This window comes from Triticum urartu, chromosome 6A (assembly GCF_056163025.1).
Source record: "Triticum urartu cultivar PI428250 chromosome 6A, HENAU_Tu73, whole genome shotgun sequence".
NCBI lineage: Eukaryota > Viridiplantae > Streptophyta > Magnoliopsida > Poales > Poaceae > Triticum > Triticum urartu.
In genome coordinates this window covers 566,975,346-566,997,259 of record NC_141878.1, presented here as the reverse complement: position 1 = coordinate 566,997,259, position 21,914 = coordinate 566,975,346, and the positions used below count along the sequence as shown (strand labels likewise).

The following is a 21,914-nucleotide window of genomic DNA, read 5'->3' as shown; positions in this document are numbered from 1 at the left end:
AACAATTAATCAATTAGTCAAACGCACATCGCTTCTGGTCGTCTTCCTGCCTCCCTCTCCTCCTCCTCCCCCTCGCCGAGCTTCTCCTCTCGCCATTTCCTCCCCGAATCACCGCCGCCCAAATCCACCGCGGCAAACCCCTCTCCCCCCGTGCTCGTCGAGCAATCCGGAGCCCTCCGCGCGAAGATTCCGCGGAGCAGGCCGCTGTCTCCCCCCTCGTCTCCGACTCTCCCGCCGTATCGCTGCGGCCAGCAGCCTGAATCTCGAGGCCGACCAGCTCGCAGGGGCTCCAGGGGCGGATAACGTTCCCTCTCGGCGTCCCTGCGGGTCGGCGGCCCGAATCCGTTGCTGGAGGGAGCCCGGGGGCTGCTGGAGCTCGCTCCTCCGGATAAGATCGGAGCAGGGATTGGTGGGGCTCGCTGGGTAGGGCCCGGCCATGGCGCTGTTCCGCAAGTTCTTCTTCAAGAAGCCGCCCGACGGGGTGCTCCTCATCACGGATAACATCTACGGTAAATGGAGATGGAGCTGTTTCCTCTGCGTTGCCGTTCGCCTGCTCTGCTTGCGTGCAGCAGACGACTGCATTTTTACTCGCATTTTTACACCCTGGCCGTTTTAGTAGAAGAAACAGGTTTGAAGGTTTCAGTTTGGTTGATCTGTTGCTGGTCCCAAGTAGTATAAGCAACTGAGCGTAGTTTAAATGTTGATTTGAGCTGCGGTGAGCAAGCACTAGCTGGTTTAGAGAAGGAATTTAATCAGAGAGTTTCCTCCATTTTAGCATACGCTTGTGTCTGCTTATCAGTTACCGCGTTTTAAACGAGGAAATCTGATAGATTCGTATCGCCTTGCGAACGATACCTCACTTCATTTTCAGTGGCTAAATAGCCATTTGAGAATTCAGAACAGAGTTGAGTATTAGCATGGCTGACACATGTCACTTGTATTTGTTTCAGTTTTCGATCATTGCTTCTCCTTGAATGCACCGGAAGAGGACCAGTTCGAGGCACACACCAGAGGCATCGCAGCACATCTTCTAGAAGACTTCCATGATCACTCATTCATGGTCACGAACTTCGGGACTCGGGCAGAGGAAAGCCGCTTATACCACATTTTATCCGAGTATGGCATGACTGTTTTGGACTACCCGGGCCACTACGAGGGGTGTCCACTTCTCACCATCGAAATGGTCCACTGCATCCTGAAGTCCAGCGAAAGCTGGCTCTCTCTGGGCCAGCACAACTTACTCATAATGCACTGCGAGCAAGGGTGCTGGCCTATCCTGGCTTTCATGCTAGCCGCTCTCTTGTTGTACCTGGGCCAGTATTCAGATGAGCAGAAAACACTGGATATGCTCTACAAACAATCATCTTCCGAGTTCTTGGAGATGTTCTCACCTCTAAATCCCATGCCTTCTCAAATTAGATACTTGCGGTATATTTCGATGAGGAATGTCATGCCTGAGTGGCCTCCCGCTGATAGAGCCCTCACACTGGATTGTCTGACTTTGAGGATGCTTCCTGATTTTCAAAGTCAAGGTGGTTTTTGTCCGATATTCAGGATATATGGTCCAGATCCACTCATGCCCCATGATCAGACTCCCAAAGTTCTTTTTTCAACCCCCAAAACTAGTAATCTTGTCCGTTTTAATTCACAGGTAATTGTTCATTTTCTGATAATCTATTTGAAGTGAATCTGCATGTCGTTAATTGTTAATGGCTTATTACTGGACTAAGGATTTAAATAGCTAGCTATAACTGCGTTTACTAGCGACTAGCGGGATAGCTTCAATTTCCTCCGCTCGATAGCTCCGCTACTCCATATAGATATAATATCATAATTTAGCATGGTAATTTTTAAATACGACTTTGCTAAAAGGCAAAAACATTAATTATAAGGTTAAACTAAAAGAGAAATATCAAGAGAGTTCAACTGTGCCTTTTTCATTACTCCAACATCCATATTTCTTAGTCAAAATGTACTTCATGTGATACATTTTTTGTTATGGTTATTCAATTCAACATCTATTAATGTATTGTATTGTTTACATTGTATATTAAAATTCTATTGTTGATAGCTTTCAATAGCTTTTTAGGACCTTGCCGCTAAGCTGTGAAAGTTGCGTAAAACCTTGTTACTGCATTGTCACATTAATTGGCTATCATGTTGATGATCTTCTGAAGTATATATAGTTTTTAATACTCTTAAACTGACCATTTATGTACTTAGGCAGATGAACGGGTGAACATAAACCTTCAATGTCATGTCCAAGGTGACGTTGTCATAGAGTGTAGCAACTTGTATGATGATCTAGATAGCGAGGAGATGGTATTCCGGATCATGTTCAACACCGCTTTCATCAGGTCAAACATCTTGATGCTCAGCCGTGATGAAATAGACATGTTATGGAATGCGAAAGATCAATTCCCGAAAGATTTTCGAGCTGAGGCAAGTGTTTAAATTAACTTGAGAACTAGCCTACTTTTTATACATGATTTTTTACCTGCAACTTGTGTTGATGCTAGGTTATCTTTTCTGACATGGATGCAACTACTTCGCTTGTTACGACAGAGCCTTTGAGTCATCAAGATAAACAAGGACTTGGTGTTGAAGAGTTTGCTAAAGTGCTAGATATCTTCAACCATTTGGACTGGTTGGATGGGGATATGGATACTGCACTGGACACACCCCAGAAAAGGTTCCAGGTTACTTCCCAAGGAAATATTAATGCATCTCCTCCTGATGAGCCTGAAACCTTTTTTGATACTCAAGAAGAACTTGGCTTTGATAATTTCTCTGGTGAAATCAACTCTTCTGCTCGTGTGCTGAAGCTTCAAAATCACTTTGGTATGCTTGGCAGCACTGAACTTAAACAAGGCCCCCCACATTCAAGTCCAACGGAAGTTCCATCCAAACCACATAGAATAGATTTGGATCCTTCACGAACAGAGCCTCCTCCGGTGTTGTTTTCACCATCAGAGGTTACAAAGCCAAAGGCTAGTGCTTCATCAGTAGCAACATCTTCAGTTACAGTTACACCCCAGCCTGTATTTTCACCAGTTCAACCGCAGCCACTGCCATCTGATTCTGCTGTGCAAATTTCATCAGAGGCATCAGCGACAACATCTGCAGGGAAGCCTGGTTCACAAACTCCAATACAGCATGAACCTTCACCTCTTATGGTAACTAAATCAGGATCATCAACATCTTGGATACCATCATGTGCACCTCCTCCGCTTCCTCCCCGACCGACCACTGTTTCATTAGCCCCTGTTCCCCCTACCTTACCCATAAATACTAGTACAAGTCTGATCAGTGTTTCCCTTAAATCAACCATGCCCTCCCCTTCACCTCCTCCAGAGCCATCAGCCTTTGCACAAGCTTTTGCAACGGAACAACTGGTTAAATCACAAGAATCTTCTTACGAGATTCTCAAGTCACTGCCTGATACTTCTACAGCTTCAGCTTCTTCAGTTTGTATACTAAAGGAATCTAGTATCCCTAAAGCATCTTCACTGGTGACGTTGCCTGCAATTCCTCTGAATTCAGACTCAGGGCCCTTAGTAACTCCAGTCACAAGATCAGATCTTAACCCAGCATCACCGCTCCCACCACCACCACCGCCACCTCCCCCTCCTCCTATAAAAGCAGCCACTGTGTATGAACAGGAGACAAGCAGGAAAGAAAAGGTTGCACCACCTCAGCTTCCACCCCCACCACCTCCACCAGCACTGCCACAAGCACCTTTTGAAAATGCTACACAGTCGTTTACTACGTATGAAATTTCTTCCCCACCAGTTCGATCTTCACCACCACCCCCGCCCCCCCCACCACCTCCCTCATTGGTAAGCAGAAAAGAAACGGTTACACCAGCTCAGCCTCCTCCTCCGCCACCTCCACCAGCACTGCCACGAGCACCTTTTGCAAATTCTTCTACACAGTCGTTTACTGCGTATGAAATTTCTTCCCCGCCAAAGAAAGTTCGATCTTCACCACCACCACCACCGCCACCACCCCCCTCATTGGTAAAATCATCATTTTCTCCTCCACGTGCACCGCCGCCACCACCCCCACCTCCTCCACTACCTAATAACCATTTAGTTTCATCATCTCATCTGCAGTTTGCTGACAAAAAGGTCAGTTCAGCATCAAAATATGCGGTTCCATCACCTTTGAGCCCCAACTTTTCACAAACAGTTCCAAGGCTGCAAGCACCAACCATTCCACCACCACCTCCTCCTCCACCTCGAAGTAGCTCGTTGGTTTCTTCATCTCCATCCACAAGTGGTAGACATTTCATGGCTGCCCCTCATCCTCCCCCACCTCCCCCACGATTGCATACCATGGCATCTCATGTATCGGCGCCACCTGCACCCCCGTTACTCGTTGCTGCCCCTCATCCTCCCCCACCTCCCCCGCCATTGCATACCATGTCATCTCGTGGGTCAGCACCACCTGTACCCCCATTGCCTCCTCCGAAGCTAGCTGGGGCCAGCAATGCTTCACAAAAACAATCAGTAACCCGACCACCGCCACCTCCACCAGGCCCACCTCCTAAGAATTCTTCAAACTCTTTGCCAAGCAAAGGAACCGTTGTCAGTGCTGCCCCTCCCCCGCCTCCTACATTATCATTTGGTGCAAAGGGCCGCAGCGCAGTCCGGTCAAAAAGCCCTAGAGGTTTGCGTGCCAACCAGCCATCCAAGAGGACACCTCTGAAGCCATTACACTGGGTAAAAGTGTCAAGAGCAACACAGGGAAGCTTATGGGCAGATACACAGAAGTCTGATGAAGCATCTAGGTATCAAAATATTTTGTTGCGACATTCTTTGTTAATTAAAATAGCAATGGTCCGGGCACTTTGATATGTTAGTCCACACGTATGTTTAACAGGACTCTGGAGATTGATCTGTCTGAGCTTGAAAGTCTTTTCTCAGTATCCATGCCAAGTATGGATGCAAAACGGACACGCCAACGTCCTCCTGTTGCATCAAAACAAGAAAAAGTTCACTTGGTACTTATATCCCCAAGCAACTCTTCACTACTAAACAATGAGATGAAAACTCGAATGTTGAATAAATAATGTTGCACTTTTCTTCTGCAGATTGACCTCCAGCGTTCAAAGAATTGTGAAATTATGCTGCGGAACATTAAGATGCCATTGCCTGATTTGATGGTAACTAACTTCATGTTTAATTGAAGATGTTGTCTCAACATAGAAACTTTGTGAGAGTTATCAGGAGTTCTTGACAAGTAGAAGAATGTTGGCATTGTTGATGGTCTCGCTGAAAGAACAGAATAACTTACAAGTCATTTGACAAATCTGGTTAGGGGTGTATTGCCACATCTTAAAACGTATAGCCATAAATTTTACTGGAGATAAAGTCTTACTGTCTTCAATGGTGTTTGACAATTTAAGATGTAATGGTTATGCTGATCAGAATTTTTTTTCCAGGCTTCAGTGCTTACCCTTGATGATTCCATCGTTGATGGTGATCAAGTAGATTATCTGATAAAGTTCTGCCCAACTAAGGAAGAAATGGAACTGCTCAAAGTACAGCTCTACTGACTGTATTTCTGTTGGAAATGTCATTAGGCACTCATTATTCATGTTGTCGGAATTTCTTTCCATCGGTTCTCTATAGTGACTGAGCTTTCCTCCCACCTTTTCAGGGTTATACAGGCAGCAAAGATAATCTAGGAAAATGTGAGCAGGTCAGTGTTTTGCTGTGCTATTTTATTTTATTTCCTTTGGTGATGAATTCTGTCTGGTAAGCATTTAAAAACCGAACCGAATAGTTCACTTCAGGGGAGATCTGCATGATCTTAGTGGGAGGTAGGTCATAGAGCCTAGCTGTTTCACATTTAGGTGATATGCCAGGTTGCACTATGCATTGTGAAAAATTAAGATGCATATCTCCTGCTGGCTGTTTCTTGGGAAATTGCATGCTGAAACAGTCATTTCCGCAATATCTTTGCCGTTGCCAAATATAGCTAATGTACTAACAGGCCTAGTTTCAACATTATTATCCCCGGCCTCTGCATCATAGATGCATAAAGCCTCAGTTACTGCACCATTTATTACAACTCACCAACAGGTAGCCTAATCAAAATGTGAGATAGACCACAGATAACACCATCACAGGCCTAACAAAGAAGTGTGACATGTCACACATAACCATATCCTCAGTAGAGACCAAGAAGCCTATCACTGACAGGCCATCCAAACAGGGACATAAACTCCCTGGTAAATCACTCAGGCTTCTTTGCGCCAAATTCCACCAGGTCTTTGTGCCGCACCTTCTGTAACTACCCCCAGGACCGCAGCTGGCTGGTACATGGGAGAAACACCTGCATACTAGATTGACCTTTTTTTGTCAAACACAACACCATTTCTACATAGCCAAATGGACCAAAAAACCACTGCAGCCCCGACCCAAAAACATTTGAAATACTGAGGGGTGGTTTAATATTGAATGCTAAATTGACAGCACATCATGCTATGCGTGCTAATCCACAATCAAAACATAGATGTTGGTTGGTTTCCTGCTGAAAGCAAAAAGTGCATCGCGTGTCCCCTGCCATTCCGTTTAATCAAATTGCCTTTTGCGAGGATAATTCCCTGGCATAGAAATGAGAGGAACACCTTGATTTTAAGTGGTAATCTGAGTCGTCATAACCGTTCTTCGACCTGAAACATACACACATATCTGTTGAAGCCGAATACATGGAGTGCACCGAAAAAATTCCAGTGGTATGCAAATCCCACCTAATGAGTCCCTGTTCTTGAGATAGTTGCACCTCTGCCACCTTCAGGACAAGGGCATTCTGATCAACCAAAATGCTGACCAATGAGCGCCCGACTGAAGTCCATGAGTGGGTTTGCCACCCCAAGAACAGAGGCAACTGTGGCATCCTTATGCCACACAATGTTGAATAACTGGGGGGTACGCAGTAGAAAAGGAAGTGTCCCCTAGCCATTTATCTTCTCATATTCTCACTGATTATGAGCCAAATTGAAGAAAGGCTTCTTTAAACCTCATGAGACCCTTCTGGAAGTGGGAGTCCATTGGTTTGGCTTACCAATGAAAATATTTTTCCCCCAATCATTATTAACTCCAAAAGTGGATGCCAAACCCTGTCCTCTGCTATTTTTTAGTATCTAAATCTTGAATACTGAGACCAGTTTGGTCCTTCTGGGTACATAAAATTCCTCACCTCACTAATTGGTATTTTCTCCTGTGCTGATCCAATTGCCAGAAAAGGTGAGACTGATAAAAGTCAAGTCTCTTCCTGACCCCTTTCAGGATCTCTAATAAGGACATCATAAAGACCGGTAGACTACACAGCACGGATTTAATAAGGACTAGGTGGCTGCCATAGGATAAGTTTTTAGACTGCCAACCACTAAGGCACTTTTCAGGACGGTCTGCGGTAACTTTCCAATCTTGGTTACGAAATTTGTGATGAATGGATGGGAATGCCAAGGTACTTAAAGGGAATGAGCCCAAACCACAGCCAAAAAGCTGCGCGTAAGCTCGTTCTCCTTAGCCTTCCTGAACAGTAAAAGGTTCGCTCTTATGGAAATTTATCTTCAAACCGATAATTGTTCAAACACACTCAAAATTAGCTTCATATTGACAGCTTTGTCCAAATCATGGTCCATATAAGGGATCATGTCGTCACCATACTTACAAAATAGATGGTCCATCATCAACTAATTGTGGAATGAGACATTGTTCGTTTTGAAAACACTAAAGCAATAACTTCATTGTTGACTTTCTTCTGTGTTTCCAGTTCTTCTTGGAAATGATGAAAGTGCCAAGGGTGGAGTCAAAACTGAGAATCTTATCCTTTAAGATAAAGTTTCTTACACAGGTCAGAATAACATCACATCCTTGTAAATTCCTTATCTCTATGGACTATCCTGACTGTTCTATTTAAGCCATTGCTGAATCCATATATATGTTGTTTCAGGTTGCAGACGTGAAAAATAACTTGAATACCATTAATGATGTTGCTGAAGAGGTACATAGCAGTCAGTTTATCTGGAGTCTTTGACTCTTCTTCTTTGAGATGTTGTGTATACATTGTTCATGCATGATGTTGCTTGGCCAGGTTAGGAACTCTGACAAGCTTAAGCGAGTGATGCAAACAATTCTTTCCTTGGGGAATGCATTAAACCAAGGAACTGCAAGGGGTGAGTCAGCAAACCCAGTGTAAGATTGTTGTATTTACCACATGATTTTCCAAATGAACGACCTAAGATGGATAAATGTAGTGCACATGTTTTTTTTATGTCGATCAATATCTTATTTGAATTTTATTATACATAGCGCGCCAGAAGAAAATGTCATTTAAAATAATTTTGGATCATTTACTGGTGGAAATATAGCTAGGGGTTAAGAACTGGAACAATATTGCACTGCACAACTTCAACTATGACATACTGATTTCCAAATAAGATAGCCAACTTTACTATAGCTAGTGTATGTTGCTCTGCCATCTTATCTAAACTCAATTCGTTTGGGGAAAAGAAGCCAGAAAATCCGGAATATCATGCGACAGAAATCAGTTCAACTGAAATTTTTGTTACTATTTGGGACAAGACTTTAAGTTGTATTCAGGCGTTAACTGGATAGTCAACAATAGTGTAAAGCCAAAAAGGCACAATCTTGAGAATTTGTTTATAAGGAACCTCGTAAAATCAATAGTGAACTGTTGATCCATGATCCTGTTTTTCAGTTTTTTCTTCTTCTAACAAGTGTGCCTTTTCAGGTTCAGCCGTTGGATTTAGATTAGATAGTCTTCTTAAGCTCATTGATATACGGGCACGAAACAATAAGATGACTCTCATGCATTATTTGTGCAAGGTATGGTACTTAATTTCAGCTATTTTCTCCTTGATCATGTTCTCTTATCATAAGATTCAAAGTTTTGGATATCGTCTCTTCTTTTTATTTGCTCTTTCTGTTTGGGAGGCGAATTGGTGCATAGTACTACAAATTTCGCACACATGCATGCCTGTATTCCCAAGATTTGGGCCCTTATAGATCCGGTCTACCAGTGTTGTGCTTACTGCTTAGTGATGTCATTCCAATCACATTATGAGTTATTGATCATTTTTTAAGGAAGAGAAAGGGTAGCTACTATTAAAGTCCTCTTCCTCAGAAGCAGCATTTTGATCAACTGCATCCATTAGTGGGATGATCAGTTCTTTATTTGCAATGACTGTGTGCTCTGGTTGATCAGTGTTCAGGGACCTTCTGTTGTTTCTTCTACAGCAGTGACAAAGACTGCTGTTTGTAGTTTCTCAAAAGAAAAAGACTGTTGTTTCTCCTACAGCAATGACAATCTGTTGATCAACTGCACCGATTAGTGGGCTGGACAGTTCTGCCCCTATAAGGTGTTCCACCTATTGTGGGCCCCTTCCAATAAAAGACAGACATCAATCCATGCTGATGGCGTGGGGTGGTGTTTTTCTTTTCTTTCGGTTGTAATCGTGGTCTTTCTTGGGCTTTTGCTTCTTCGATGAAAAAAAAGAAGTATAGTTGTTTCTTCAAAAGAAAGTGTGGACAGATTGCCTTGCTTTCAGTATGTCCATGTGAAGTTCTTATCATGAAACTGATACCATTGTGCTAGCCTCTGAGAATGTGCACTTTATCAATGAACTTTCATCGAGATTTGTTGCTTCCACAGGTTCTTGCAGGCAAGCTTCCTGAAGTTCTTGATTTTGTTAAGGATCTTGCGCATTTAGAACCCGCCACAAAGGTAGCTCATATCTTAATGCTAGATCCATTCTAGTAATTTATGTCTTCTTTCTCACCACATCATGGACAAACAGATCCAATTGAAAGACTTGGCGGAGGAAATGCAAGCGATAACTAAGGGACTGGAAAAGGTTGAGCAGGAACTGGCAACATCTGAAAAAGATGGTCCAGTGTCTGAGACGTTTTACAAGGTCAGGGCGTCATTCATTTCTGCATAGGCTGGACTTTAGATATATTTGTTCATTGTTCACTAATTGTATAACAACGCGTTTAGGAAAAGCATGGAGACAACCTTACTAACTACGGCACCAACTAGCCATTCAGTTAACTACCATTAGCATATCAATTGCACTACTCAACAAGAGTTTTTGTTTCAGAAACTGAAGGAATTTCTGGCTGATGCCCAAGCTGAAGGGAGGTCATTAGCTTCGCTTTACAGTACAGCGGTATGCCTGGACTAGCAAGCTGTCAATATCTTGCTGCACACATCATGCTGTGTTCCATGCTAAATTTTATTTATTTTGCTTTTAGGGCAAAAGCGCGGATTCTCTAGCACATTATTTTGGTGAAGATCCTGTGCGGTGTCCATTTGAGCAAGGTATTTTCTTCTGAGCTGAACAGCTTGTTTATCCTGCAAATATACAAAAGCATGTCTTAATGGGTCCGAACAAAAAGGAAGATGAGAACTGTTCATTTTACAAGACATGTGAGAAAAAGTTCCATGGGACATGGGCTTCAAAAGTTATTCCCATTGCACTCATCATGTTTCAACTAAGACATACTTTATTCCCAAACAATTTATTACTTGTTGAATTATCGTCATGGTTTTAGTTCAAAAACCACGACAATAATTATGGACCGGAGGGAGTATTAATCGCCCTTCCCTGGTTGTGTCAATCTCACCAACTCATTTACACTTGTAAAAGTCTGGTTTGACAGAAAATCATCATGAGTTCCTGCAGTCCTCAGTCTGGTCGAGCCTTAAGAACCACCTTTGGCTGAGACTGTAATAATTGCATCAACCAAATCATTGGACCAACACTGGTCGACATTAAATGTCCCTAACAGCTTATGCTATTTCCCCCTTTCATGGAAAAAAAGATAAATACTGTAGAAACCAATCTTCACCAACACAATACTGGTCGAATTATTCACAGCAGCATGGTTTCCCCCTTTTTTTGTGGACAGTTGTCTCCACTCTGCTAAGCTTCGTGAAAACTTTCGAGCGGGCGCATGCCGAGAACCTCAGGCAGGCGGAGGCGGAGAAGAAGAAAGCCCAGATGGAAGCCGAGAGAGAGAAGGCGAAGGCAGCTGCCGCTCACAAGAAGGCGGGGTCGCCGGAGCCAGGGGTTTCCGACCGATGACTGACCCGTCGTCGAAACTTAGACATGACTGATTTCCACTAATTTCTTACCGTGTGAAAGTGGAGGCCAGGAAGACAAAGCTCCGTGTAAAAAGAAAGTCACAGGCAGTAGTGCATACCAATGTGGAAAATGTGATTGATAGGTAGACTTGATATAGCGACGCGTTTAGCACGTAGCCGTATAGTGCACTGCTGCTCACTGTCCATATAGGGAAGTAAAGCTCATACAGTTTTGTACCGCTGCTCACTGTCCATAGGGAAAGAAGTTGGTACATACATATGTTGTATATTTTGGGGGGGTTTCCCCCTGGCGACAAACAAATTTTGTAAATGGTTCCTTCCATACGTTTACAACTATGTACATTTCCCATGTGTCGCTGTTTGTACGATGTGATGTAACATTGTTAGTACTAAACTAAGCAGTCAGAAACCGTCCATATTTACATGATTATTATTACATCCCCTGTGCAACTTTTTTGTTGTTGCGAAAATATTTTCGATCTATTCATCTTCAATCATGGCAGTATAATGAACATCCTGATCTGTGTAAACCACATAGCGACGACTAAAAGCACTGAAGCGGTCAAATCTTCCTAAATCTGTCGGACCGGCCTGGTAATTCTGTTCATCATGCACATTTTCTTCCGTACGAGCATCTAGGACCAGCGGCTCTACTCTCTTCACTGTCGTATTATGCAGTGAAGTTTAAACAACCCCTCTCAGCTCTTTCGTAGCATATCAATCTTTGCAAACTTTGACCAAGGCATAAAGAAAAATATCTACACCCAGAATACCAAATACATACATACAATTAGATACATGATGAAGCATATTTTCATATTGTGTATGTTTGGTACTACCGTGGATACATATAATTTCCCCTCTAAACTTGGTCAAATCTGCAAAGTTTTGACTTTCATAAATATGTATATGCACTGCATCATTGAATGAAGGGATTATAATGCAATCTGTTTTTTTAAAATTTTTTTTGAAAAAAATGGAGAGAGCGCAAGGCACACGGTACTCTCACTTACGCCAGGTCTAAAAATAATCTACTACGTAGGCGAAAACAAACACTTTCGATCTCGTGGTCCACGGATCGCTCTTTCCCGTAAAACAAAAACAAAAAGAACGGAGCCAATAAAAAGACGCTCGTCCATTCCAGACTCCTCGACCTCCACGCTATCCATCCTACCGCTAGTCCGGCGACAAACAACACTGCCCGCCCTCTCAGCACAGCCCGCACGCAAACAACGCGTCTCACCGACTAGTGGCCCCGGACCACCCCCGTCCCCACCAGCCAGCCTCAGGCACACGACTGCGCGGGCAGGCCTCCGCGTGCGCGTAGCGGGCTGCAGGCGCCGTCCAGGTAGAGGATGACGCATGCTACAAGGGGAGCGGGCGCGTCCCGATCGGACGGCTGCGAACGCAACCGCGGCCGATATATACCTCGCCCCGCGCCACACTCCAATGGCGTCCGCCGCATCCACTTCCGCCTCCGCCGCCGTCGCCGTCGCCTCCCGCCTGCTCCTGCGCCGCGCGCCGCACCTGCTGCGCCGCCTCCCCCGCGCGCGCCCCGCGGCCTCGTCGTCTCATCCGTCGTCGTCGTCGTTCGGCGCCGCCGCCGTTCTCCGACGCCCGCTCGGGCACCGCGCCAGGATGGGCCACACCTCCGCCGCGGCGTCAGCTGTCCCCGCGCTCGGGCTCACCAAGGCCAACGCCGTCGAGCTCCCCCAGGTGCGTGCCTGCTGCTTCCCTGTTTTCGTGCGAGCGAGTTGGATCAGGATGCTTGCTTCAGTAGACAGTGGTAGGACTGTGGAAGCAGTCCTTTCAGTTGCCGCGAGTCGATTGATCTAGTCTCGACTTTAGTTAGTGCAAACACTGACGAGCTGCTAGATCGAGATCGAGTTAGTGTGCCCCCATGGAAAATCAATCGGACGCTGACGACGCTTACATCAGTAGTAGGACTAGGAGTATGCCGCGAATTCATTGATCTAGACTTCCTCTTTTTAGTTGATAAACACTGATGAACTGCTAGATCGGGATCAGCTTAGTCTTCTCCCATGGAAAATCTCGTGCCCGTTTAGATTTTAGTATCTGCTCCGGCGATGTAGAGTAACTGCTTTCACTCCCAGTGAGCTCAACTGTGTATCTTCCATGTCCTGTAGGTTGCTTTCACCGGCAAGGACATTGAATTCTCTGACTGGAAGGGCGACATCCTCGCCGTCGCGGTCACGGAGAAGGATCTGTACAAAGGCTCAGACTCCAAATTTGAGAATGCTGTGCTGAAGAAGCTCGACGCCCAGCTCAGTGGTCTCCTGTCTGAGGCCTCAGCCGAGGAGGACTTCACCGGGAAGGCCGGGCAGTCGGTGGTTCTCCGCCTCTCTGGGCAGGGCTTCAAGAGGGTGGCTCTGGTTGGCCTCGGCCAGAGTGCCCCATCCACCGCCGCGGCTTGCCGGGGTATCGGTGAGTCCGTTGCATCGGTTGCCAAGTCTGCTCAGGCTAGCAGCGTTGCTATTGTCCTTGCATCCCCAGCTGGGATCCAGGAAGGGTTCAAGCTCAACGCTGCCGCGGCAATCGCTTCTGGTACTGCAATGCTCTTGTGCATATTTTCTTTTCTTTCATTACGATAGTTATCAAAGGTTTTGACTTGACGCTGGATGGTCTCTATCTATTTGAATTCCAGGAACCGTGCTTGGCTTGCATGAGGACAGCAGATTCAAGGCTGAGTCGAAGAAGGTGCATCTTAAACAAGTAGATCTTATTGGACTGGGTTCTGGTTCAGAGCTGGACCAGAAACTTAAGTATGTGAATGATCTTTCCTCGGGCGTGATTTTCGGGAAAGAGCTTGTCAACGCACCTGCAAATGTCCTTACCCCTGGTCAGTAACTCTTCAGTCAATCACAGACTTCATAGATACCGTTACGATGTTTGGTTTATCATTACAATCCTGACATGCTGTCCTTTCAGCTGTACTTGCGGAGGAGGCATCAAAGATTGCTTCTGAATACAGTGATGTATTCACTGCCACAATATTAGATGTAGAGAAATGCCAGGAGCTAAAGATGGGCTCCTACTTGGGAGTTGCTGCAGCTTCTGCAAATCCTCCTCACTTCATCCACTTGTGCTACAAACCCGTTGGCGGCAATGTCAAGAGAAAGCTGGCTATTGTTGGGAAGGGTCTAACTTTTGACAGGTTTGTACAGCTCTGCATATTTTATGGGTTATTACAGTACTGGGTTAATATTTCATCTTCAATATGCCTTCTCATGCTGGTAGAATGCAGTGATATTAATAATTGATGACTGTTATATCTGAACACACGATTCACCAATTTATCTGCAGTGGAGGCTACAACATTAAGACTGGACCAGGCTGCAGTATTGAACTGATGAAGTTTGACATGGGAGGTTCCGCAGCAGTATTTGGTGCAGCAAAAGCTTTGGCCCAAATCAAGCCTCCTGGAGTAGAGGTACTTCAGTTTTCAGTTACTTGCATCAGCAACCTTTTTGTTAATTTTATTCGTATTTGCTAATGATTTCCTTCCTCACAGGTTCACTTTATTGTTGCTGCCTGTGAGAATATGATTAGTGGCACAGGAATGAGACCTGGTGACATTTTGACTGCCTCTAACGGGAAGACAATTGAGGTATGTTTCTTCTGATCATCCTAAAATACAAGAATATGCGTGGTGCATGGAGCATTGTGTGATGCCTATCCTTGTTTTCATGGTCCAGTTTGCCCACTGGTTTTCATTCAACACTGTATTCATTTGCACATTATTATGTTCCTGTAGGTAAATAACACTGACGCTGAAGGGAGGCTTACGCTTGCTGATGCTTTGGTCTATGCTTGTAATCAAGGTGTTGACAAGGTAATGAATTGCTTCTCCGGGCATCATATTCTGTTCATACAGATTTAGCTGCTTTGATGATTGCTGTAGAAAACTTTAAGCGGAATATCAATCGGACATTGTTGTTGTAGTTGTAATGCTGATATGTTGAAAAAGCTGTACTGCTCATAAAACTCATATCCTTGTTCAACATCGTGGGACACTACTTTATTTGCTTGGTCTACTTAGAGAAGCCTTATTCCGTTTTAGTGTGCCATATAAAGATTCATGCATTGCACAACAGACATAAACAATCAATTATGCTTATCATATCTGTTGGAAGATGATTTTAGACTAGAGAAGTGTTGTTCATTAGTTTGCTTTCAGCTTTTTACCCAGTTGCCTTGCGACTTACTGTAATTATGACATGCAGATTATTGATCTGGCAACACTAACTGGTGCCTGTGTTGTTGCACTTGGGCCTAGCATTGCTGGTAAGCTCAAACTAATATTGTCTTCTCAGCCTACTTCAGTTTTTCTGTGCTTTCCTAGATGGAAATAGTGGAGTATTCCGCAGTCTTGCATACTAATGGACATGTCTCTTCAGGAATCTTCACACCAAGTGATGAACTAGCCCAGGAAGTCACCGCTGCATCTGAGTTATCGGGGGAGAAGTTCTGGAGATTGCCCATGGAGGAAAGCTACTGGGAACAGATGAAGTCTGGTGTGGCCGACATGGTCAACACCGGTGGCCGACAGGGCGGCTCAATCACCGCTGCCCTGTTCCTTAAACAGGTATAGCATCTCTTTGGCATTCTCGGTCCTTTAAAAACAGTCGAGCTCACAAGTAATAAACCAAAGCATCCACATTTGTGAATTGAAAAAGAGAGTTGCCACAGAACTAGGTTCAGTCTTCCTCTGGCAGACCTGACAGAACTCTAATATGCTTGTCTTGCAGTTTGTCGACGAGAAGGTTCAGTGGATGCACATCGACATGGCGGGGCCGGTGTGGAACGACAAGAAGCGTGCCGCCACAGGATTCGGCGTGTCCACCTTGGTGGAGTGGGTCCTCAAGAACTCATCATCATCCTGAATGAACATCCCCCCTGATTTCCATTGGTTCTGATACTACGTCGGAAGGAAGCAACCCGAGTGGTGTTCAACATCATCTGTACCAGGGAAAATGAATGGATTTTATTTGCTTTTGGCTGGCGTATGGACTATGGAATGGAGCGATATAATAAGGAAGGGTTTCATGGAGGAAAATAAAACAGAATGTCGTTGAACACTTCCCTTGAAAGATTAAATGGTGTTTCATCGTTTTCATGTTGTGCCTGTGATTTGGCCCGTGTTGTTGAATTCTGTCATGTCGTGCAATGCGATCCTGGCCTGAGTGTCGCCTCTCTGAATTGCTTGTTCGTATGATATGCGATTGGTGCTTTTAAGCAGTCACTGCTGAGAAGAACCTGGGTAGATTTGTTGGCCGATGGCAGAAGTTTTCGCCAGAACCAGAGGTTTTGGCTCGGTTGTCTCTGGTGTTGGCGTTGTGTTGATCTTGCTGCGTTTACCTCCTCGAGTTGGGAAACCTCTGAGCTCTAACTCGTTCTTGATCAATGGTCGTTGTGCCATAGAAATTGCTCCTCATGTGGTTGCTAGAGTCAGTGTTCGTGTTGCCACAAGAAGGATAGATACTTGCAGACAAATGGGTCTTGCAGGTAGACCCTCGATGCTCTTTTGGTCTGATATATACTGTAGAAATTTGAGTTACCTTTTCGCACAGATTTCCTCACCCTTTTTCCTTTGCGCTGGATCTGGATGACAATGCTTTTTTTTTTCAAGAGTTTGTATGCATGCAAGTACTTTTTAGTCTCTCCATCGCCCCATCTTTTCTCAAGCTCACCATGAACTTACAGTGAAGATTAAGGTATTCGCATGGTTGCGTATTAGTGACCCTTTAAATACAACAGATGGGCTACTGAAGTGACACTCGCATGTTAATGATGATCAACATTCAACACCATTGTGTCCTTTGTCCGAATCATGAATATGAAGACAAGGATTATCTATTCTCCATGTGTTACTCTTAGCAAGCATTCGCAACTAGGAAGAATAATTAAGACAAAAGTATAACCATAGCTTTAAGATTCAGGGTCCCTATTCAACCCTCATGCCAGAACTCATAAATTTGGGGTTTGGTATTATGTCACTCCGTCATCCACTCCTAGTATTATTTTTATTTGAAATGACAGTTATCCTATATTCATTAAGAAGAAAAGAGTTGCTCAGTTAATTGAGGAAAACCGAGCGAAAACCAGGTTGCCCAGTTCATTATGGAGAACCAGGCGAAAATCATCACAACCACTGGGCGGCACACATATGAAACCTTACACACACCACTACAAAGAGGGTCTTGCCGAGACAGCACGCAGGCGTCATCGTCATCACTCCTCCCCTAGACGCATCATTGCCATCCCTAAACCCCGAGCAAACAACTCCAACTTCGCCGTAGACGACCTTCAGCTCAACCCACACTGAAGAGGCCGTGTGGAGATGCATGAAGGTCCGCGCCAAACCTAGACACCGGTGACCAGACAACACAACTCCGACTCTAAAGAAGAACCATGAAGGAGAACTAGGCACAGCTGGCGTCGCAGAAGATCATTGACCGGACCACCTGCTGTTTGTCATCTTATACCACCGGGGCCCCGCCACTGTAGCTTCGACTTCAGAGCAACAAACCAGCCGAGACGATCCTGCAGACACGTCGGAGAAGAGCCAACTATCACAACCATAGCCACGTCTCTCCTAGTATTATTATAACACAATGCTTTAGGCCAATATAGGTGAAGTGACATGCAGTTGATGTGTCGCACATCACCAGAAAATTACACCACAACATATAATCAAACATCAATCTTTAGAGTATATTCATCTGACCATCAATAACAAATTTTCTCTCCCTTGTCATCAATAATATTATGGAGCTACTCAAAACACATCATAGTGAAGATAATTTGTGGGATATGAATATGATGAACAATCTGAACATATAAATCATTCACCAATAAAAGACAAAGCATCAACAACTAGACATAATAAACACTAGTAAATGATCACGGTAATAGATTTATAATAATTACTCATAGGTGGTCATGGAGATGGAGATCAGGCTGCTGTCGTAGATGGAGATGGAGATGGTGATGATGAAGCGGATAAAATTGATCACAATGATTCCTTGGTGTTGAGGATGATGACGACTTTAAATTCCCTCGGCCAGAGGTGACGGATCCAGCGGAATCATCCCCTACGGGCAGTGACAGAGCTTTCTTAGGGCCAACCTGGGCCATGCCCCCCCCCCCCCCAACTTCTGTAGTTTTGTTATATTATTTGCACATACAGACATGAATGATGGAGTTCTGTCAAATCTTTGAGTGAATGGCCCCTTCTACATGGGTTAGCCCTTCCTATAATTCTTATCAAGCTCCGTCGCTACCTACGGGAGAGAACCTAATATGCGGTGGCGGTCGCCACTGCATATTAAAATCACAAAAAATATATGGTGTGCCCGGAGGATGAAGGGGTGCCTGCCCCGAAGTGGAAGTCCCAAGGCACCCAGGTGGGCCCTAGGTGGTTGCTCCAAGCGCTCAGGGGTGCCTGACCTGTCCGTCTGGCTCCCTTAGGTGCGGCCCTCTTGCTAATACTAGCTCCTTTTTTACCACATTTCATTGTAGTATTTTTTTGTTGGATTTTTCAGTCCTTCAAAAAACTCTTTCTCACCGAATCTTCTCCTAGTTCTAGCTTTTGTAGATTCTTTAGCTTCCCCCTTTGCTAATTTTTGGCTGAATATGTATGATAAAAGAGAAAATTATCTTGTAAAATAGTGATGAAAAATGCACACATCATTTGTAATGAGTGAAAAGTCAATATTAACCTGACATTTCTTTTTTGTAATTCAACCCGACAAAGTTGTTGATAACCTATTCTTACCTTCTAAGAGGTAATAACGGATACGAGCAATTAGATTGTACTATCCCCGTTCTAAAATGTATGACATTTTGATAGACGTTTTGGTAGTGATGTTTTAGCTGAACTAGCCTACCAAAACGTCATATATTTTAGAATGGCGGTAGTAGAAAACAAATAGCTCACATTATTTGGGAGTAGCATCTTAAACCTTTTCTCACAAGAAACTCATAACTTTATTCAACCATCTGCATTACGAGGGACGAGACTTGCCTGCTCCCCTATACATCAATTTTACACATCAGTTTTGGAAAGTAGATGCATATACATACTCCTATATGGCAACAATCCGTCGGCCTTATTACCAGCAAGTAATATGCTTGATTACATAGAAACAAATCAACGGGAGTCGTCGTGGTTGGGCATGTAGTAGCGGTTGGTGAACCACACGGTGTCGGCATCAACCTTGACGCCGTCGGCGTTGCGGTACCAAGCGTAGTAGGCGTGCGTGCGGTTCTTGATGTCCAGCACGGCATGCCCAAAGCTAGCCTCCCGGAACGCCGAGTAGCTCGGTTGCGGCTCCGTCATGCTGTCGGCAAGCCCCTCGATGTTGCCGCCGTCGCCGATGGTCATGTACACAGGCGCGCGGCGGTCCCGCACCGGCTTGCACCTCCCGTCTGTGATGTTGTACTTGATGTTGGACACCCGGTGGCTGCGCTCATACGCGTGCACGTGCCCGGCGAAGACGAGGTCGACCCTGGCGTCGACGGCCCACTGCTCGAACTGCACACGCATCGGCTCGCCCTCCATGTAGTGGAAGTTGTAGCTGTTGTACCACGGCGAGTGCGACGCCACGATCAGCCACGGCGTCTCGCTCCGGTTCACGCGCTTCAGCTCCGCCTCCAGCCACTTGTACTGCGGCGTGTACTTGCCGAACGCGGAGTAGGAGGACAGTATGATGATGTGCGCGGAGGCGAGCTTCACCGAGTACCAGTAGGGCTCCGGCGAGCCGCTCGACCGGTGCGGCGTCGGGTACCGATGGCTGAAGGGTTTGAACGGCGTCGTCTCGCCCTTCAACCATGCATGCAAACAATGATCATGTCATGACTGAGTGAATAACCCGCATATCAACAAGAACGTACAGATGATCGATCGGTTTGAATCCATGGAGGAACTTACGAGCTCCGGGGCGTAGTCGACCTCGTGGTTGCCGGTGACCCAGATCCATGGCTGGTAGGCGACGCTGCGCTCGGAGAAGCGGCCCCATGTGTCCCAACGATTGTTGTCGTGGAGGGGGTGTTTGTCGGCGTAGGAGAGGTCGCCCATGAAGAGCACGGCGTCACCCCCTGTGGCCTCGTAGTGGGTCAGTGTGCTGTTGGAGTCGGACGTCTGGCCCAGGTCGCCGATGAGGCCCAGCCGGAAGGGTACGTCCGGGCCGGGCTTGGGAGGGGTGGTGAACCAGAAGGTCCGCACTGTGTGGCCGAAGCCCATGGCGTAGTAGTACTTGGTGCCATGCTGCAAATTAAGTAACGCAAGTACAGCTCAAAAAAAATTAACGCAAGTTTCTATTAAAAAAAAACCCCGCAAAGGCCACTTGAATTCTATATATCTAATAGTGTCACCCCCACTGACTTACTTAGATCAATATGCAAACATGTAACCTCTTCATACAACTATGAAAGAGATAAATCACACCTTAACAAGCAATTATATATGAAAAAAATACCCACCACAACATTCAACCATGGTCCCCGCCAAAAAAATTCAACCATGCAAGGAAAAATGTTTTTATTCAATTATCCTACTTATATTCAATAAACATTATCACAATTATAACTAATTAAATATAGTAAGTTATAATTTTTATTCTGGTTTTTATTTAAGTTAAATTTAATGATCTAAACGCTGAGAGTACCAACTAATTAAAAAAAGCGCAATTCAGCTGTGATTAGTGAGTTGCAGTGTGTATGTGTGTGAGTGAGTTCACCTCGAGACTGGTGAGCGTGCAGTGGTGGATGAACCCGGAAGTATAGTTGTGGTACTTGTAGCGCGTGTGCGTGCCCTCGGCTGCCATGTCGAGCCTGCCCATGGCGCGGCCGTACATGACGGTGCTGTTGCCGACCTCGTCGACCGTCACCCACGACACCGTCATGGCCGTGCCGGCCTGGTCGCCCAGCGTGACGTGCACCTGCTGGGGCGCGTTGTGCCCGGGCGGCACGGCGAAGACGTCGGCGTCCAGCGGCATGTCCTCCGCCGCCTCCAGCCTCCGCCGGTACGCGCTCGTCACCCCGCGCGCCTCGGCCTGGACGAGGAGCAGCCCGGCGAGCACGAATGCGGCAATGAGGCAATGGTGACGCCGAAGAGCACCCATGGCCAGAGGTCGGTCGACGAGAGCACGCACGTTGTGGCACTGTGTTGTCTGCTGCACAGAAATCGCCTCCTGCCAGGCCCATTATATCATGGTGAACAATGCAGCACGTGCTGGGTTAACGATTTGCAATGATGGCATGACGACGACGGGTATGGATCGAGCTTGCGATTCCAGCCTCAAATGTCACTCTCCCGGCCAGCCTCAAATGTCGTACAAATTTAAATTTATCCCCAAAATGCTAGATTTATGGGATTTTCTTACAGAGTTAATCTACGGGCTGATATGTCCTCTTTCTATTGGTCCTTGAAAACCGACCATGGGGTGCCCCACGTCACCTCCGTAGATTTAATCTGTAGAAAATCTACCGTATATGTACTATCATTTATTGCATTTACCTGGTGGATGGATAACAACAGATATCGTATATGTGGAAAATCTATCCACGTCGTAGCACTTATCGGATAACAACACTGGGAGGTCGACGTGGATGGAGAGAGTGGGTGATTTTCAGTCTATCTATTTGTTAACCTGCTGAATTTTTCTCGTATATTTTGTTACGTGGGGAAATTAAACATAGGAAACCCATCTCGGCTGAATAGGCCCAGAGGGCCAAACGACAACTCT

At 45.4% G+C, this 21,914-nt stretch overlaps 3 protein-coding genes across 4 annotated transcripts; 2 read left to right on the top strand and 1 right to left on the bottom strand.

Moving 5' to 3' along the window:
* Window positions 1-11,581, top strand: LOC125515099 (formin-like protein 7). 2 transcript variants are annotated; one of them, XM_087528869.1, is made up of 17 exons: window positions 1-509; window positions 951-1,651; window positions 2,224-2,442; window positions 2,520-4,792; window positions 4,885-5,005; window positions 5,096-5,167; window positions 5,447-5,545; window positions 5,665-5,706; window positions 7,789-7,869; window positions 7,969-8,019; window positions 8,110-8,191; window positions 8,770-8,864; window positions 9,691-9,762; window positions 9,836-9,952; window positions 10,139-10,207; window positions 10,293-10,359; window positions 10,950-11,581. In XM_087528869.1, the coding sequence occupies exons 1-17, from the start codon at window positions 437-439 to the stop codon at window positions 11,123-11,125; spliced, it is 4,410 nt and encodes a 1,469-aa protein (XP_087384995.1). In that variant the 5' UTR covers window positions 1-436; the 3' UTR covers window positions 11,126-11,581. The 2 variants fall into 2 exon arrangements, 1 of the variants encoding a protein (XP_087384995.1); XR_015608902.1 differs by lacking the exons at window positions 10,139-10,207; window positions 10,293-10,359; window positions 10,950-11,581 and having other exon boundaries at window positions 8,110-8,210.
* A 967-nt stretch (window positions 11,582-12,548) lies between these two features.
* On the top strand, window positions 12,549-16,282 carry LOC147966385 (leucine aminopeptidase 2, chloroplastic-like). The gene is made up of 10 exons (XM_087528870.1): window positions 12,549-12,861; window positions 13,293-13,710; window positions 13,811-14,005; window positions 14,095-14,320; window positions 14,470-14,596; window positions 14,678-14,773; window positions 14,921-14,998; window positions 15,390-15,450; window positions 15,564-15,751; window positions 15,915-16,282. Exons 1-10 carry the CDS (start codon window positions 12,595-12,597, stop codon window positions 16,047-16,049), a joined length of 1,791 nt encoding a protein of 596 aa, XP_087384996.1. The 5' UTR covers window positions 12,549-12,594; the 3' UTR covers window positions 16,050-16,282.
* Window positions 16,283-19,124: 2,842 nt separating this feature from the next.
* Window positions 19,125-21,360, bottom strand: LOC125515100 (purple acid phosphatase 2). The gene is made up of 3 exons (XM_048680524.2): window positions 20,907-21,360; window positions 20,099-20,434; window positions 19,125-19,990 (listed from the first exon to the last, which is right to left on the bottom strand). The coding sequence occupies exons 1-3, from the start codon at window positions 21,288-21,290 to the stop codon at window positions 19,319-19,321; spliced, it is 1,392 nt and encodes a 463-aa protein (XP_048536481.2). The 5' UTR covers window positions 21,291-21,360; the 3' UTR covers window positions 19,125-19,318.
* Between the last annotated feature and the right edge of the window lie 554 nt (window positions 21,361-21,914).

Excerpts from the sequence above, each read along its gene's own strand:
- LOC125515099 (XM_087528869.1), top strand. The coding sequence starts at position 437 with ATGGCGCTGTTCCGCAAGTTCTTCTTCAAGAAGCCGCCCGACGGGGTG. Across the intron at positions 8,192-8,769 it reads AAACCAAGGAACTGCAAGGG|GTTCAGCCGTTGGATTTAGA; the intron begins GTGAGTCAGCAA and ends GTGCCTTTTCAG. Across the intron at positions 9,763-9,835 it reads ATTTAGAACCCGCCACAAAG|ATCCAATTGAAAGACTTGGC; the intron begins GTAGCTCATATC and ends ATGGACAAACAG.
- LOC125515100 (XM_048680524.2), bottom strand. The coding sequence starts at position 21,290 with ATGGGTGCTCTTCGGCGTCACCATTGCCTCATTGCCGCATTCGTGCTC. Across the intron at positions 20,435-20,906 it reads GCACGCTCACCAGTCTCGAG|CATGGCACCAAGTACTACTA; the intron begins GTGAACTCACTC and ends CTTAATTTGCAG. Across the intron at positions 19,991-20,098 it reads TCGACTACGCCCCGGAGCTC|GGCGAGACGACGCCGTTCAA; the intron begins GTAAGTTCCTCC and ends GCATGGTTGAAG.
- LOC147966385 (XM_087528870.1), top strand. The coding sequence starts at position 12,595 with ATGGCGTCCGCCGCATCCACTTCCGCCTCCGCCGCCGTCGCCGTCGCC. Across the intron at positions 12,862-13,292 it reads ACGCCGTCGAGCTCCCCCAG|GTTGCTTTCACCGGCAAGGA; the intron begins GTGCGTGCCTGC and ends CATGTCCTGTAG. Across the intron at positions 14,321-14,469 it reads AAGGGTCTAACTTTTGACAG|TGGAGGCTACAACATTAAGA; the intron begins GTTTGTACAGCT and ends ATTTATCTGCAG.